The sequence below is a fragment of the Mastacembelus armatus genome, chromosome 24 (genome assembly GCF_900324485.2).
Source record: "Mastacembelus armatus chromosome 24, fMasArm1.2, whole genome shotgun sequence".
Taxonomy (NCBI): Eukaryota; Metazoa; Chordata; class Actinopteri; order Synbranchiformes; family Mastacembelidae; genus Mastacembelus; species Mastacembelus armatus.
In genome coordinates, this window is record NC_046656.1 from 15,393,658 (window position 1) to 15,411,611 (window position 17,954).

Below are 17,954 nucleotides of genomic sequence, written 5' to 3' on the forward strand. Positions count from 1 at the left end.
TTGTGTTTGCCTTTTTAAGCCTTAGCTGTAATTACAAACACAGTGACGGTCATACACGCTAAAAGGGTTACATAAGGTTATGCATGAGTTTAGTTATATCCTACATTGCATTACACTGTTTTTTGTACAAATCCTAAATATAGATTTTATTTTTTATTTTTTTTACTTTTTTTCCTGTGTGAAGGATTGGGATGTTTTTGTTGCATTTTTGGCCAGACACCACTACAAATACTTTGTGCTACATCTGGATTCATTTTTCAGAATAACAGGTCATGTAAAACACCCAACAAACACATCAAATAACTAGACATTGGCCCATATATGGCCTCAGAGATGGAGCCTGGACTGATAACTGGCTGTGAGTTAAGGACAGGAGGACTATATATATATATAATTATATATATATTTATGAGCTGGATGGGACTCTAGCAGTGTGTCATGTTGTACAGGTGGTATGTTGGTGATAAAATAAGTTAATCAGTATTATATATGTCCACCTGCTGTTTATACAGTATAGCCCCAAAGGATAAGCTAGTTTCTGCACACACCTGTAGTATGTTATAGGTTCTGTGCAAGGATGTCAGCCAGTTGTGTTTATAGAGTTATTTCCCCTCCATATGCTTCAGATCTTAGAGTGTAGCCTTACATCCTCTGTTTAACTTACTGTATACTGTAGGTGCAACTGAGTCATGTTTTCCAGTTGGCGCAAACATGCAACTCTCAGGTTTGGCATGGTGGGGCTCTTTTCTTCAGTCGGTTAATTGCTGGAAAACATGATGTTGAGTTTGTTATTGTTCTTATGAGCCATGAAATCTTGCTGTAGGTAAGTGGCATGCTACAGACAAGCAGAAATGGGCAATAAGCTCTGGGGGCTCATAAAATCTTATCTGAAACAGTGTCCGCTGTAGTAGCAACTAGTGTTTTTCACGTTTCCATGCCAGTGTAACTGATGTTGTTTCATCCACCATTTATTCTGATCTGTGACCAAGCACAGAGTCATCTACTCCTCAAATGTCCTAAATAAGTTGATAATTTTTTGTTTGAGTGACAATTTTCCCTTTAAGTAGTGTGGTTTATACTTGGGCCTATATGTTTACTAGACTAATTACTATGCTGTGTGACGCATGTTCACTGCAGCACTAGTTATTTCAGCAAATGTCCCCAGTGATGATGCCCTGTAGTGCTTGTAGGTGTTATGACAAAAGAATAAAATCAGGATGAAATATGTCGATTCTTGTTGCAGAATGTTGAACCACAGTCTCTTTGTTTATCTGGCCTAGAAGATATTTTTGAAGCATCTTTTCTCTCCTATAGATACTTCCAACTAACATTAGGTTCATGGGACCCTGCCAAGGCAGAGGTCATTGCCATATCTAACCATTAGGAAAAACAAAGGCTAAATTTATCACAGCTACAAGCTTTGGATTACTTTAGCTCTTCTTGAGGTTATTTACAAAGGCACACCCTCTGTCACTACATGATACAAGATAAAACCTGACTTGACTGTCGACCATATGCGTTTGGCTACGTTTGTCCACAGAAATACATTTCAAGGCTAAATCTGACACCACAAAGTGCCACTCCTGACAACTTTAAAGGTCTTGAACCACACCCTTGTGAAAACAGGGGCTGCTAAAGATGAGGTGTTTCTGATTCTGGTCTGGTTACACTCGATGTGGGTAAGAAATCCCTTCTCCAAACAAACGTCACCTGCAGGAAAGAAAATCCACCATCACAGGCTGAGAGCACGTGCCAGGAGAGAGAGAGACACAAACACACTTACGTTTTCATGTCCATGTACAGTGACACAGAAACTGGCACATAAAAACACACATATATGCTGAGAAGTACATTTAGGAATGCAAATGAAAACACATTCACAGACACACATGACAAACATCCACATATGTGCACATTTAATTAGTAACAAAACACATAAAAATACACAGTATCAGGGATACAAAAACACATACTCATATATACACACACCAAAACACATAACACGAACAAAGCAACCTACAAACCTCAAACATGACTACACACACGCACACACACACACACACACACATATTTGGACACGTATGGCACATGTACAAGATGTCCCAGGGCCAATTGACTCTGAGAACTTAAAGCCTTTTCTAATAGGTTTTTGTGCTCTGGTCTACTCCACATCTTTTCTGAAGAAAAGACCCTGGAAACAGTCCAGCATTCCCAGCAGGGGTCCATCATAAGAGGGGCACACATACTCTCAATGAAGAGAGAGAAAGGTCAGCTCCTCATTCCTCTACAAGTGAACTCCCAAAAGTCAACAGACAGCACATTCAGGCAAATGCAGGTCATTAACATGTCAAGACTAATTGGACCAGACCTCATTCTCTCTCTGTCTCCCTCCCACTGGTACTTATTCCAGTTGTCTTTCTGTTTCCTCAGTGTTGCAAAGAGTTTTTATGGTGTCTTGAGACAGAACTACTCCGCAGACAACAATACATGTTGCAGTGACTTATGATCAGTCCACATCTTTGGTATAAATACCTAATTTCATCACTGTTCATTTTTAATAGGTTGTCTATAAATGTTGAGATGTCACATTCAATATGATTTACCATCAGAGAAGTCTAATAAAATCAAAGAAGTCTAATAAAAAGTAGAAATATAACACCTGACACCTTTGACTGGAAAAGCCTAAACAAAAGGCTGTAAACATGTACCAGTTCAGTCATTTCAGCTTCAAGCCAAATAAGGTCATGAGATGCAGTAAAATGGGACATTGCGGTGAGTAAATAACTCCCACGCAAATAAAAGCAGCGGGTCTCACTGATGCAGCTCTCGATAAACAGTTACAGTGGTTTCATAAATCTACAGCAGAGGGGGCTTAAAGCCCCTAGAGATTTCAAGAGCAGGAGCCAAAATTAATCCTCTAAATGTCTTTCTCTGTTTTACTAGCAGACTAATTAAACAACAGATTCCAAAGACTCAGGGCAGGCTGTGCTCAGGCGCGCGCGCGCACACACACACACACACACCACACTGTGTAGGGGGCTTCATCTAGCAAATAGTGATGTTGGCACTGAAGTCCAAAGAAACATACAGTGTAAAATTATGAAAGCTGGCGTCTTAATACTGAATGACTGTTATTTTCCAACTTTGTCTTGGAACAAAAGAATTAAACAAATGATGGAAATGTGAGGAAACAATAAAACAATGACTTTTCCATAATAGATTATAATCAATAGTCCATAATCATAATCAATTCAATGAAAAATGGACTTTACTGTTCTCTGAAGCTGAATAATTTAACAGAATACTATCTAAACATTTACATCTCATACAAGCTTGGGAGACATCTAGTTCTTTAGAAGGACATATATATAGCAATTATAAAGTTTGATGTGTTCATAGCACTTAATAGACAGTATACTGTCCTCTACCATTGTGCACCAACAGCAAATGACACAACCTGCAGACTGATGTGTGGTTGTTTGCCAAGTTTAAATGTACTTTGTCGAATTTTCTTGGAAGTTGTTCTTTCAGTTGTTTACATTTGCTGTGTGGCTTAAAGTGAGTTTAATAGTTAAAACTAGTTTTCTTCCTCCCTGTGTTTTACTGGCATGTTATTGCTTTTTTTGGGCGCATTGCCTCCTGTTGATTAGTGAAACAGTGTGAAACCATTAGCAGGAATGTGTAGAGCACCACCTCCATACAGTCCAATCAAAACAAACCAGGACATTTATACCAGGGTACTTTTTAAATCTTTGAAAGGTGTTTGTGTTATGGGTATTGATGTTAATGATCACACATTGTTTTTTTTTTTTTTTTACATTTCCGAGGCCTTATCCTAGTTTTAGCTTTCTAAATGAGTTGATTTGTTTAAGCATCTTCCAGAGTCATGCGAAGTGAACTCTCAAGTGTTAGATTTCGTAGCTGAAATGGCCCATGAAATTAAACATTTTTCCTGATTTGTTAGCATACATGTTAAGTTATGCGTGATAAAGCTCGGCTTTGGCACACTCAGTGGACCATCTAGATCTGAATGTTCATTTCTGAGTAGGAAAGGAAGTCATTATTATTATTATTATGATGTATGATGGAAAATCAAGAAGGATGTACAGAGGTCAGCACAAAATATACTTTATTACCAATATTTAAAAAGCCTCTAAGAATGTACAAGTACAGTGCCATGTTTAGTGTTTTTATTACATTTGAGAAGATAAATAGTAAAAGATCAATTTTAAAGATTAGTGGATGAGGCTTATTTAAATTCTTTAAAACCCACCAACCTCACTCCAGGAACCACAAGCAGGCAGAACACCAGTACAAACACACACACATGCACACACATGCACACACATCCATTAAGTAATTCATCCTCTCACAGCAAGAGCCTCACTTTGATGCCTGCTACATCAGAGTCCACACTTAGAAATCAAACAAACCCCACCGCTGTCACTTCATTTGGACATTCCTGAAGCTGAGTTACAGTTGGCTGAGCTCTACGCACAGCTTCCCTCTGAGACACAGCTCCACAGTGTAGAAACATTGTTGTGCTCAATCTTCCATAAAATAACCAAACAAAAGAGCCCCCACCCCCATCATTCTACAATGCCATGCTGAATCTCCAGTTTTAACTTTGTTGCAACCACTTTTGATAAAACCAGTTTCTGTTGACAAATAAACTCATTGCATGCATCTATGTGTTTGCAGTGGTTTCTATGCAGCCTCAGCTGCTGATCCAGGTCTTGTGCAATGACTATGACATTTGTATGTACATGGATATGAGCGTGGGTTCATGACCCTATACCAAATATGTGGCTAGTCTAAGCCAACTGAGACCAAACTGTACAGTAAATTTAGATTACTACAACACAGAGAGCTTTGTAATATTGCAATATATAAGTTCACCACTGAAAGTAGCACATTTAACATTGCCATAGTCAATTGTGTCTGAGTTAATATAAATATTCATAATAATTGTAGCTTTAACTTCTTAGATCTTAAAGATCTTTTGAACTTAGAAATAGAAATAAGAAATAAGACCAACATCAGGCAGTCAGGTTGACCTTGATGACACTAAATCCAGAGCCAACGGACAAATAACTTTGTTTGATCAGTCATACTCTGCTTAATGTGTATCTTTTCTCCCTTGTGTTCCCCGTACAGGCTTAAAATTAAAACAAACAATCACCACCAAACAGTCAAAGCACATTCCTTCACTGCAGCTGGAGACTGCTGGAGCAATTTGCAAAATGGTGTGTGTTGTTGTGTCTGCTGCATTGGAGTTTGTGTATTATAGTTTCCAGTATGTGGTGTGATTGTTTTATTACGGTGATTGACCGTGGTTGATTATAAACCTCTCTCCTCCAAGCTGGTTCAGATTCAACACAAACAGGCCTGTGATGCAGATTTGAGCAAGAGGCACAAACAGTTTACTATTTCCCACTGTCAGTGCATGCCAATCAATTGAAAATCTAGTTGTATTTTTGGGTTTTTTTGCCAACCCTGTTTTATATACATTTGGAAAAGGTTCATCTTTAGTATCAGCTCAATACACTCAGCTTCACTTTACTTTAGCTGCCCTCAAAGCACTGAGCACCTACGTTTTGGTCAATTAAATTCACTAAATGATATCAAGTAAGAGACTCGTCTTTGTGTCAGCTTTAGTCCTAATATTTACTCTAAGTAACTGGTTACTCTTTTACTTTTAGTGCTTTCTGAATATGTCGGATGCAGACAAAATGCTGGAGATAATGTGAATCCAGTGCAAGTTTATGTAAAGAGATCATGTGAGGACTAAAGCATGAAGCTCAGCTGTTGAACTGGCCTGTTCCCTGAGAAAAGAACATTTGATACGAGAATGGACAAAGTGTCCGCCTGATAAATGCTCTGTGGCATTTCCTGCCTGTGTGTGAACTTTATCCTTTAAATGAATTAGCTTTTTTTGACATGACCTTACAAATACTTCTATTTATTGATTTAGTGTTGAAATGGTGAGTTTTTATTTAGTGCTGCAGTAATCTAATTGAATCTTTATCTCACACACATTCCATCTCTAAGCCAGTTGGTGGCATTTCAGCTGGACCCGAATCTCATCTTTTGTGGTCTCCATTTACAATTACCCAATAGTTGCTTTTTGATGTGTGTGTGAAGGAAACCAGGTTGTTCTCTTTTAGATTTTAAGATCCTGTAATTTCATTCTCATTCGCCGCTGGAAGACTTTCAGGTCTGCTGTTCACAAAAAGACTCTTTCTTCTGTATTTCCTTCCCTCCTTCCTGCTGCTGGCATCCCCTCAAAGTCAAGTATTATGTTGGTCAGCTTCTGTCTGGTCGAAGGTAACTGGTCTCTTACTGTTTCCCTCACTTACACGGAAACACATTCAAAACACTGTGACAGATGTGCAGTCTATAGTTGCCTTTATTGTTATTAGGAAATTGAAAAATGGATGCCATTGAAATGTGACAGAGCTAGTGTATGTGTGTGTGTGTGTGTGTGTGTGTGTGTGTGTGTGTGTGTGTGTGTGTGTGTGTGTGTGTGTGTGTGTGTGTGTGTGTGTGTTGCAACACATGGTAAATTGTCTATTTTTAACTGAAAACCAGCTGTTTTAACATTTCTCAGGTTGCTAGTTTTCTCATCCTCCTCCCAGACCAGATCGCTTTCATCTCTGGCTGGTCAATTATAAACCCTGCACCGAAGTGGATTTGTATTTTAGAGTTGCATTATGGTCTACGAATGTTGAAAATGTTTATACTATTTTAACAAGACACGTAAAGTTGTTTTGGTCAGCAATAAGGCCTGTAAAAGACTCAAAACAAGTTGTATCGAGGATAAACTTGCAAGAAAGACAAAATGACTTTTGCGTGAGAGGCTGGAGTTTATGTTCTGACATAAATCTGTTACAGACCAATTCATCTTATTTTCTTTATTTGTTTTATCATCATTATTATCTTTCCCTAACTATAACAAAGTATTTCACTTAAACACAGAATATTTTTTAATGAATGTTTTTCAAGCAGGAAACCATGGTGCATTTGTCATGGACTATTTTCAGCTGAGGATCAAAACACATTTGATGTGCTAGTGAGTGCTCTGTTCTCACAGTTTCAACATCTGAAGCTATGTTTTGCAGGGTTATTTCAGACTTGAGACCAGACTCGACATACAAGAACTGTTTGTTCTGACTTTTTACTGTTGAGGATCGTGATATATTTGCAAATGCTTGATTCCATAAAGATGTTAGGGGTCAGCACCTTGCTTATCACAACTGATATGGAGTCGAGGTGGGAAGGTCAACATGACAGGGTAGTAGGGGGAGGGCAACCAGACATGTCTGACTCATGACTTCATGGAGGTCCGGCCATGACAGACAAGTAGCAAACAATGTCTTTCAAATTATACTACTACTTTGTGTTTTCAGTGGTTATACAACATAGGGTGAATTTATAGTTCAGCAGAGGGCTAGATGATGGAGTTATGGACATATATAATCAAAGTAATCATGTTTACAATCTATCCTTCATTTTGTGAGCACCCATGAGCTACAGTTGTGGTGAGGCCAAGGTTTACATATATATATATATATATATATATATATATATATATATACAAAATGAAGGATAGATTGTAAACATGATTACTTTGATTTATATATGTCCATAACTCCATCATCTAGCCCTCTGCTGAACTATAAATTCACCCTATGTTGTATAACCACTGAAAACACCAAAGTAGTAGTGATATATATTACATATATATATGTATTATATGTTATATCTAGGTTAGTATATATATATATAATGTATATATTGTATATAATATATATATGTATTATATGTATATGATATATATGTATCTATATATATGTATATCTATATTGTCTATCTATATATGTTGTATATATGTGTATATATTATATGTTATATATGTGTATATATCTATATGTATATTCTATTGTATGTATATTGTATATTGTATATATATGTATATATTATATATGGTATATATATGTTATGTATATTATATATATATGTATATATATATGATTTATTATACTATATCTGTATGTATATATATGTATATATATATGTATATATATATATATATATATATATATATGTATATATATATATGTATATATATATATGTAAACCTTGGCCTCACCACAACTGTAGCTCATGGGTGCTCACAAAATGAAGGATAGATTGTAAACATGATTACTTTGATTATATATGTCCATAACTCCATCATCTAGCCCTCTGCTGAACTATAAATTCACCCTATGTTGTATAACCACTGAAAACACAAAGTAGTAGTATATATATATATATATATATATATGTATATATATATATATATATATATATGTAAACCTTGGCCTCACCACAACTGTAGCTCATGGGTGCTCACAAAATGAAGGATAGATTGTAAACATGATTACTTTGATTATATATGTCCATAACTCCATCATCTAGCCCTCTGCTGAACTATAAATTCACCCTATGTTGTATAACCACTGAAAACACAAAGTGTTTATATATATATATATTTATATATATATATATTTTTTTTTTTTTTTTTTTTTCACATTACAAAATACAAAAAGTAGAAGATTAGCTTGTTTTTTTCTTCGATGTTAGTGTACACTACCACACAGAAAGCAGACCAAAGTAACAATCAAAGTTAGTGTGGTCTCCATGATAGCCTTGACATACGCATGGGAATGTATACATGCCATGAGAGGTACAACCACAGGTGCCAAAACTTGATGCATTCAAAAATCCTTCAAACCTTTTCCTAACTTGACTTGATGTTGTGTAGCTCCTGAGATGATGTATCTTGAGGAGGAATCTAATGCCTACATTTATTAATGGTTGCTGAATGTTTGAGTTGATCCTTACTCTGAGCCTAGACAAACTATGTGATTAGAAAAATGACTCTAAGTCAAATTATAAGTCCAAGGTATATGTCTTAGTTGGATACTCCTTTTTTGTTTGTTTGTTTGGTTTTTGTGGTAATTGTTACTCCTTGTGCACTATCTCTGTTGTACATTAATCAACACAAAATCAACCAAATCATAATGTCTTGAAAAAGAAAGCAGTTTCTTTTAGAATGGAGTCATGTATTAGGTGAAAATGTGTAATATTTGAAATAGAAAGTCATGAGATTTGATGATAGAGATATGTCTTCTTTGATGGTGTACTGTTTGGGGATGCAGAACTGTAAAGCCCACTGATACTGAGACTTTAAATCAAGTACATTTGATAAACTTAGGTAACAGTTTTTTTTCAGACACTCATTAAGTCTGTTTGTAGTAGCAGAGTTTATAGCTTCATTTAGCTTTAATATTCTTTCCTAGGAAACACACATACACACGCCTCCCACTTCATCAAAAAAGCCTGTGAGAGTTAAACAGGAGATTAGTAACCGGGGTGCAGGAGCAGAAGGCAAAGCGCTGCAGGACATTTGACTTGTACAACACTTCAAATGCGACACAGGAAGAGATCATCAGAAAAGGTTCAGATTAACTACAGACTTAAACAATCCATTTACAATTACCTGTCATTTCTAACCTTTAAAGTAGAGAAGAGACAGACACTAAATACATGATTATATGAAGTACACACAGATAAGCACACGCTGAGGACCTCAGGACAGACAGGATAAGACCTCAGGAGACAGAACTTAGATTAGCATCTTTGCAACTTGGAAACTTTTAGCATGAAGTATAAAGGACTTTTGTATGTATTGTTTTTTTAAGATGTTAAGTTTGATATTAATTTATGTCAGAGGAGTAGCAGCATTGATAAGATCCAAAAAATCCCAAATGTACAGTTTTATGGTCTCTGACTTTTTCAGCGGAGACCCAGAGGAGGACACTTTGTCCATTCATGTATCATGTTCTTTTCTCAGGGAACAGGCCAGCTCAACAGCTGGGCTTCATGCTTTAGTCCTCACATGATCTCTCTACATAAGCTTGCACTGGATTCACATTATCTCCAGCATTTTGTCTGCATCTGACATATTCAGAAAGCACTAAAAGTATAAGAGTAACCAGTTACTTACAGTAAATATTAGGACTAAAGCTGACAGAAAGACGAGTCACTTACTTGATATCATTTAGTGAATTTAATTGACCAAAACGTAGGTGCTCAGTGCTTTGAGGGCAGCTAAAGTAAAGTGAAGCTGAGTGTATTGAGCTGATACTAAAGATGAACCTTTTCAGGGTTGGCGAAAAATAAAAACAACTAGATTTTCAGTAGTTTGACATGCACTGACAGTGGGAAATAGTAAACTGTGGTGTATCCAGACAGACTGATAATTGTCATGATGCCAGCAGAGTGTGGCCTAACACTCCCCTGGAAACAGTGAATTTGTGGTTCTCTCTCACACAGATTAATTCCTGGGGACTTACTTTAACCTTAATGTTAACCTCAACCAAACCTTCAACCAAGTCATCACCCTAAAATTTAATGATTTGTAGGGACTACTTGGAAGTGTAAACAGTCCCTACAGTGTGACTAATACCAGGCGAGCGCACACACACACACACACACACACACAGGCTCAGATTGCTGATAGAGAGATAAATGAAGGCACCATGTTGTCTTTGGCTTTGCCCACAGAGCTTTGATGGACCTCCCTCTGTCTCCTCTCTCTGCCCTGAATATGACACTGTCCAGCCAGCATGCCAGCCTGTGAAATAGTGCAGAAAGAACTGGAGAGAACTGGAAAAGTCAAAAGATGGCTTTCCCATCATACAGGCTAGAGTTAAGGTTTGTCAGACATACTCCAAGTCTCATCTTTCAGTGTGTTATATGTAGAGCTAACTGAGAGAGTTAATGGTTAGCTGGTGAACGTAGGGGCGCATTTAGCAACTAAATATTCTGATGTTTTCCTCAAAAACCGGAGCTAAAAGGAGAGTGGATAGTTGACATAGGCCATAATAACCCTGTGGCCAGAAATACTACTCTAAATGAATTTTGCAGAACAAACAGCAAATTATTGGTTTCATCTTGCTCCGTCTTTGAGTTTTGTAGAAACTTTTAGCTCCCACTGATGTTTTCAGTTCAAAAGCTTTACGCGCTCATCACTGAACAGCAGACGGACACCGTTGGACACTAGCTGGTGAACGCAGTAGAGTATTTAGCAGCTAAAGATTTCCTAAACATTTCCTGAAGGAGCTGATAGAAACCAAAAAGAGGTCAAATAGAGTCAATATTAAACTTGTAATGATCAACTTTTAAGTTAATGATGATGGTGCTTCATACCTGCTGGATGTGTAAAATAAGCAACTGTTTGCTAGTTTGCCATTTAGACTTAAAAAGTTGTAAATATGTCGGCATTGCTAAAACAATCTATTGTCACTATTTTAGTAGTGTCATTGAATAGAAGAGCCTTTTATCTCTATTCAGTGATTCAATGATTCAGACAGTGACCTCTGTGGTTTGGTTGATAGTATATACAGAGAAGTCCGTATTAACTGCGCAGTTAAACCGACATTAATTAGTGGAGAGCTGTTGCTAATGCTGATGGATGATTCCTGAAGGAAATGAAGCCAGAAGAAGCAAAATGAGACATTCAATGGAAAATGTGTTCAACTGTGTTCTGGCAAGAGGATATGATTATTCGTTTATGTATCTTTGCACTGATGGCACACAGTGGTTCTGACCTGTGAGAGCCCACTGCCCCCCAAACAGCCTGTGGTTAGAAAATGTAACTCTGCACCTTTAAACTAGCAAAACCACAGCATGGTTTCTCTGACAAATTTCACAAAAGTTGGAAACCATTCATGGTTTGCATTAACACTAAACTCTGTGCTACTGCTCCATCTGTAACTTTAATATCATCCTTACAAGATTCTCTGACAGAAATGTGCTATTCATGGTTAGTTTAGTGCTCTGTATTCTGTGTCAACATTTCATAAAGTTAAAAAAAGTTAAGTTTAAACGCCTGTTTTTTTTTTTTTTTGTTTTTTTTCTTTGACCACCATAAATTTTGTAAGTTGATAATCAAGTAGTCATTTAGAAAGGCTTTCAGAAACCCAACATGCTGATTAATAACAATAGTGAATGTTAAATTGGATCCACATAATATGTTGGATTTTTTAAAACTGTAAATAGGAAATAGACAACTTGTTGTAAAGACGATGAAATTAGGGATTTTAATTGTAAACATGATGATTATAATGTGATGTGCCAATGTCAACTGGGAGATGCATTAACAAAACTGTTCCAGCTAAATAGCAGAGAAAGTTATTTCTTCTCCTTTATTGTTCCTGTGTTATTTTGTGTTCTCTCCTGATCTTTCAATTTTGTATCTTCTCTTCTTTACTTTTTTCTTTAACACATCATTTATCATCATTTTCTGGGTCTTATTCTTCTTTTCTTCTTGCTTTTTAAGCAGTAGCACTGCTAAGAATCTCCATGCTGTCAGGTTCTGGTTAATCCTAAATTTGGGGGGAAAAAAAACACTGCTGCTCACAGAGCATCATTTAGTAATTAGGCATCCTGTGTAGTGGAGAGATTTCATCCTATTTAGTTTTTCAGGTCATTAGGAATAAACCTAACACATATAATGGAAGGGAATTTAGATTTGTTTGCATCACTGTGGCTTTGGCGTGCTTTTCCTGCGCTGAGGTCATGCTGACGTCTCTTGGATTGGGCTCCAGCATACCCACACACTTCTATCACTGTTAGATACATGAAAACAGAAACATTCAAAGTGTGTGTAATATCAGGCTCTTAGGGCCATCAGCGTATCAAAGCCCACATGTGTGAAGCGAATTATCTGCTTCATTTTATTTCCTTTTTTCTCCATTCTGAGGTTTTTTCACATATTGGTCCCTGCTGTCCTGCAGAAAGAGGGGATGCCATCATGGCCTAACACTGAGACTCTGGTTTCAAAATATCTCCCAGGCTAGCGAGCCGTTACCATGCAATGTGTTCAACATAACATGGAACTGAGGAGCTTTTTCTCATTAGGCACGGTCGAGAAGAAAACCGAAAGACTAAAGTTGTGGCTTTACGCCAAAGCCAAAAACAAGACGAGAGGTTCATCGGCAGTACGTTAGCTGTCAGCAAATGTGATGTTACAGCTAAGTGAATGTGTGTAATACAGGTCATGTTGTCCAGATATACTCCACAACGTCTGAAAAGGAAAACATGGTCTCCCTCATGCTTTTTTATATATCTTCCTTTAAATCTGAGTTGCTGTATCAGAGTTGCTGTATATATAAGACTGAATGAACATCTTACATAATGAAACAAGAATTTTAATGGCAAGAAAGATCAACAACAAAAATTGCTGGAAATCCACATCTGTGTGAGATGTACTGAACAATAATCTCTCTCCTGCAAGTATGCAATATGCAGAGGCCAACTTCAACATCAGTCAAAATGAAGACAGAATTTATACAATATTACATTACAGCACAGATAACCTCATAGTAAGCCAACATTAGAAACTGGTTTTGGAGTAAAATTAAAATATTTAGGTTTGATTTAAGAAAACAATACATTTACTAAGAGCTGACAAGCTGAATTAGAGCAGTCGACTAAATCAACATCTGCTCTGCATTTAAGTGTTGGCTATTTCCGAACTGACAGTAGTGATTGATAGTAATTGATACTCGATTTGGGGACTTTTGCTGTGGCTTAGGGATCAGTGAGTCAACACACAGAACAAATTTCTTACTCTCTGTCTTTCTCTTCCCTTCCCCAGTCTCTCGCTCCCAGGTGTCTTCACAGCGGCAAGAGGTGCTGATGGAAAACGTGACCCGTATGTCAGAGCGTTCTCAGTTGCTGCAGCAGACCCTGGCCGAAGCATCCACTCAGGCCGACCTGCTGGAGAACATCTGGAAACTGGAAAATCTCTTCCAGAACCACAGCGACTGGCTGCAGAGGCTAGAGATCTTCATGAAAGTATGACACAAAACTGAAATGACATGACATTAATAGAATTTGATGAGGATGAGTTTATTCAGTGACATGAATGAGCTCAACCTTTCCAGTAATATGTTTCTCTTTAAATCAATCAAAGTTTTTATCACCTCCAAACAGAGAAACCAAAACACTTCCAGACAAGAAACCTCTTTCTTCAACCCTAACTTTTGGTTGTTCTTTTTTTCCCACTGTACTGTACATCTATAAATGCATGTATACATTTATATAAAACTTTGTGTGGGTGATACCTACAAAGCAGATTAGACTCCTAATTTAAATCTAAATCCTAAATAAACCCTGTAATTTCCAGAAAAGTGCTTTTTTAAATATTTATTCAACATAAATCTTGTTATCTATGAGTTACTGTGCAATCAATGTGTAGCTTAGTCTAAGGTCTCTTCCTTTCAGGGCCTAGAGGTGGAGCTGAGGAGCATCCAGGCTCACTCCCTTCAGTCAGAGGGCTACCTGGTGCAGCTTGACGACAGATTGTCCTTTGTGAGCAGCTCCTTCGGCAGGAACCTGACGAGCTTGACCACAGAGGTGGCTCGAGCCTCCACCTGGCTCCACAACCAGGACCTCATGCTCAGGTTAACACTCAGATTATAGTAAAGAATCTAATTTCCAAATCACGATGTTCTAATTGAATCACAAAAGTCTGATTCAAACTAAAATAAAGTTTTCGTTGTTTCTAATTTATTTCAGGGAAGCATCAGGACAGGTGAGTGTGCTGAGAGAGAAACTGGATGACGTTAATTGGACGGTGGGAGCTGTCAATCACACCTTCAGCAATGACATCAGTATTCACCACTTGAAGATACAGGACTTACAGGTTAGGCGTTCATCACACCTCACACAAAAATGCCCTGTGTATCAACTTTAGAGTGTTGGAAGCACAAAGTAAATATTTGTACAGGACTAGTGCTGCTGTTAATGCTCCTCTGACTATACTGCTGCTGCTCAGATCCAGATCAGCAACATAACAGAGGACACCAGCAGTTTATGGGTGACCCACGTCCACACAGAGGCCCAGCTGAGAAACGAGATGGAGATCCTCAACACGATCACAGAGGACCTCCGTCTGAAAGACTGGGAGCACTCCATGGCCCTGAAGAACCTCACCATAGTAGAAGGTCAGCCAAAAAAACATGCCTGCTCAAAATGCTGCTCTGAGTGCTAATGGAGCCTTCTTTAAGTTTTATTTAACCATACTTCATTTGGCCCCAGAAGGACAGAAGAAGGATACTCAATCAGTTCAAGTACCTCTTCTCAGCCCAAAAGCTCCTGCAAGTGTCCTTGTAGTCAGCTTAAGTGGTTCTGCCCAGCATTGATTGGATCATTTGCAGCTCAAAAGGCGTCTTGATTTTTTAAGCTAAAGTTGGGATAAATTGGGTTGAAAGGTGACAGTTTTTCTTTTTGCTCTTTCCTTCTAATCAAAGCCACATTGGAGCTTAGTTCCTTACTCCTACATACCAGTACTTTCAGATGTGAGCCTTACTGAACAGTTTACTGATCGCTACTGTCCTTAGCTGAGCTGTTTTAATTTACCGCTGATGCAAAACAAACATTTGCTGCTGCCACTTTTTATCAAATGTTTTCTACCGGAAAACCAGGAGTAGGCTTTTATTGTGAAAGAGCTAATGGAAATCCAATGCATTTGTTTCTGACTTATTTCAACTTTAATGATGCTATTCTTCAAAAAAATCAGTCTACACAAGTACCTTTTAACTTGTCATGCTGTGCTGTGGATAGTTGGCATGGCTTGGATAGTTAAGGCCGCTCACTGCTCAGCTCAGGGTGATTATCCTCAGCCCTGTAAAAAGAAAAGTTAAGTGTGATTGGCTCAAATGGCCCTGAGGATATCTCGACCTGAAGCATGACTCAAATCCAAGGTATGGAAGAAGCGCCATTATTCTTTTTCATATCTGACTCTTAAAGAGCCCAAGAACAATTGCAAAGTTCAAACTTGATGATATACTGAGATACAAGCATAGTGCCAGAATGTGAAAACTTTAACTTTTAGTAATGAATCCCTTTGGGTCGACCTCAGCACTGTGAAAAGATCATTTACAACAGCTCGTCTGAGCCAGTAGATGTTTGCAGTGTGATTGAATGCATGCAAATATGATTGTACACTGTGGGATTACTACCCTGGGGTACAGAGCAACTCTGAATGTTCTTCCTCCAATCTGTTCAGACCTGATTAGTCCCGACGTGGTACTGCTCTCACTGCCAGAGCAGCAAATGACTCCCCTGGCTTGTTAAAATCAGAATAGGTATGTCATGATGTAATGCTGGCAGGGGACACGGCCCAAGCTGATTGATGGCAACTCAAACTGAATGGGACTCCTGATTTTGTGTCTGCTTCACATGTGGGTGGGATGCCGTTTCTCCCGAGCCTGGAAACAATTGTGGGTTAAATTTAGATTCTACATCCAAAATGAAAACTTAGCCACTCAGCTCTGTCATTAGTTTTAGCTCCACAGCCCATTTGTTTATTGTTAACACTCCGTCACCTTAGCCAGGAAAAGTTTTAAATCTCTATCCATTTTTAATCCTGGAACAGGAGAATCTCTTGTTCTCTTCTTGTGCTTCCTTTGCTTCTCTGCTCTTCTTATTCAGTTCATTTTCCCTTAATTCCTCTGTGACTCACACTGTGTCCATGCCCCACATGTTACTTTTTTTTAATTAATGATACAGAAACACAAAAAGCTGTTTAAAGTAGAGCTTGTTTTTTTATGGGGGGTAGAAAACTCTTGTTGATTCTTGAGGTACATGCTTATATTTAAAGTAATGTGTTCCCACTGAGGGCAAATGCATTAGTTGACTTTTACTGTGGGGCAGCACGGTGGAAGAGTGGTTAGCACTGTTGCCTCACAGCAAGAAGGTCCTGGGTTCGCAACCCAGCTTGTCTGTGTGGAGTTTACATGTTCTCCCTGTGCTTGTGTGGGTTTTCTCCAGGTACTCTGGTTTCCTCCCACAGTCCAAAAACATGTATGTCAGGTTGATTGGTGAAACTAAATTGCCCATAGGAGTGAGTGTGAGTGTGTGAGGTTGTTTGTCTATATGTGGCCCTGTGATGGACTGGTGACCTGTCCAGGGTGTACCCCTGCCTTTCACCCAGAGAGAGCTGGGATAGGCTCCAGCAGATCCCTGTGACCCTGGTTAAGAAATAAGTGGGTATAGAAAATGGATGGATGGATGGTCTTTTACTGCAATGTGCAGCAGAAAGCAGCAATAAATATCATTCATTGGTGTCTCATTAGTAGCTGAACATATGGATGTTCAAATATCATTGCCAAAATTATAGATATGATGTTATCCCCAGCTGCTATATTGCATAACATCAGATAATAACTTCACATACTGTTTCCTTCAGTATTTCCAGGAGCTGTTGAAGAGCAGTTTTTGGACTCTACTTGGACACTGACCTGAAATTGACTAAATTACTTTTACAAATCCCCTAAAATTAGAGACTTCCCCCCTTGAGTTATTTTTAAAACGTTTGGTACCATGACAAGTTTGTGGTTTCTTAAATCAATAAATCGCTTGATCCGTTCAGTCTCCAAGTTCAAGTTTCCAAAAGCTCAGTGAGCTTTCGTTTGGCACAGTGATCTTACCTTTGTTTTGTGTGATATGTAAATGCTCAGGCTCATGGGAATTTTATCAGTTGAGGCAAATACTTGGTCATGAACCAAAGTACTGGACAAATTAAAGTTTTGACCTGATAATGGTGCTAAGTTTAAAAAGTCAAGTGGTGACCAGACTATTATTATTTTCAGAGGGAAAATCGATGAACCAAATGTTGTGATGACATTTCATCAAATATCAAAGTTGTCAACCCCATCATGGCACTAGAAGAAAAGTCACCAAAGGAAATCACCAAGTGTATTAGGATTTAAACTGAGAACCATCTGTGCTTGTGTACATCCATCATCTGTTGGCAGACCAACACCCAAATAACAACAGGATCTGTGTACATCATATTTCTGAATATCTATTGCCCAGATGTTGTTCATATTACT

General features: G+C 38.1%; 1 protein-coding gene across 3 annotated transcripts in view; it reads left to right on the plus strand.

The window, feature by feature from the left end:
* The window catches only part of scara5 (scavenger receptor class A, member 5 (putative)), a 58,954-nt gene that overhangs the window by 13,861 nt on the left and 27,139 nt on the right, over window positions 1–17,954 (plus strand). For all 3 annotated transcript variants that reach the window (XM_026318697.2, XM_026318696.2, XM_026318695.2), the window contains exons 4-7: window positions 13,712–13,911; window positions 14,341–14,519; window positions 14,635–14,761; window positions 14,894–15,062. In XM_026318697.2, the coding sequence (XP_026174482.1) occupies window positions 13,712–13,911; window positions 14,341–14,519; window positions 14,635–14,761; window positions 14,894–15,062 (675 nt within the window). The remainder of the gene's footprint in view (window positions 1–13,711; window positions 13,912–14,340; window positions 14,520–14,634; window positions 14,762–14,893; window positions 15,063–17,954) is intronic.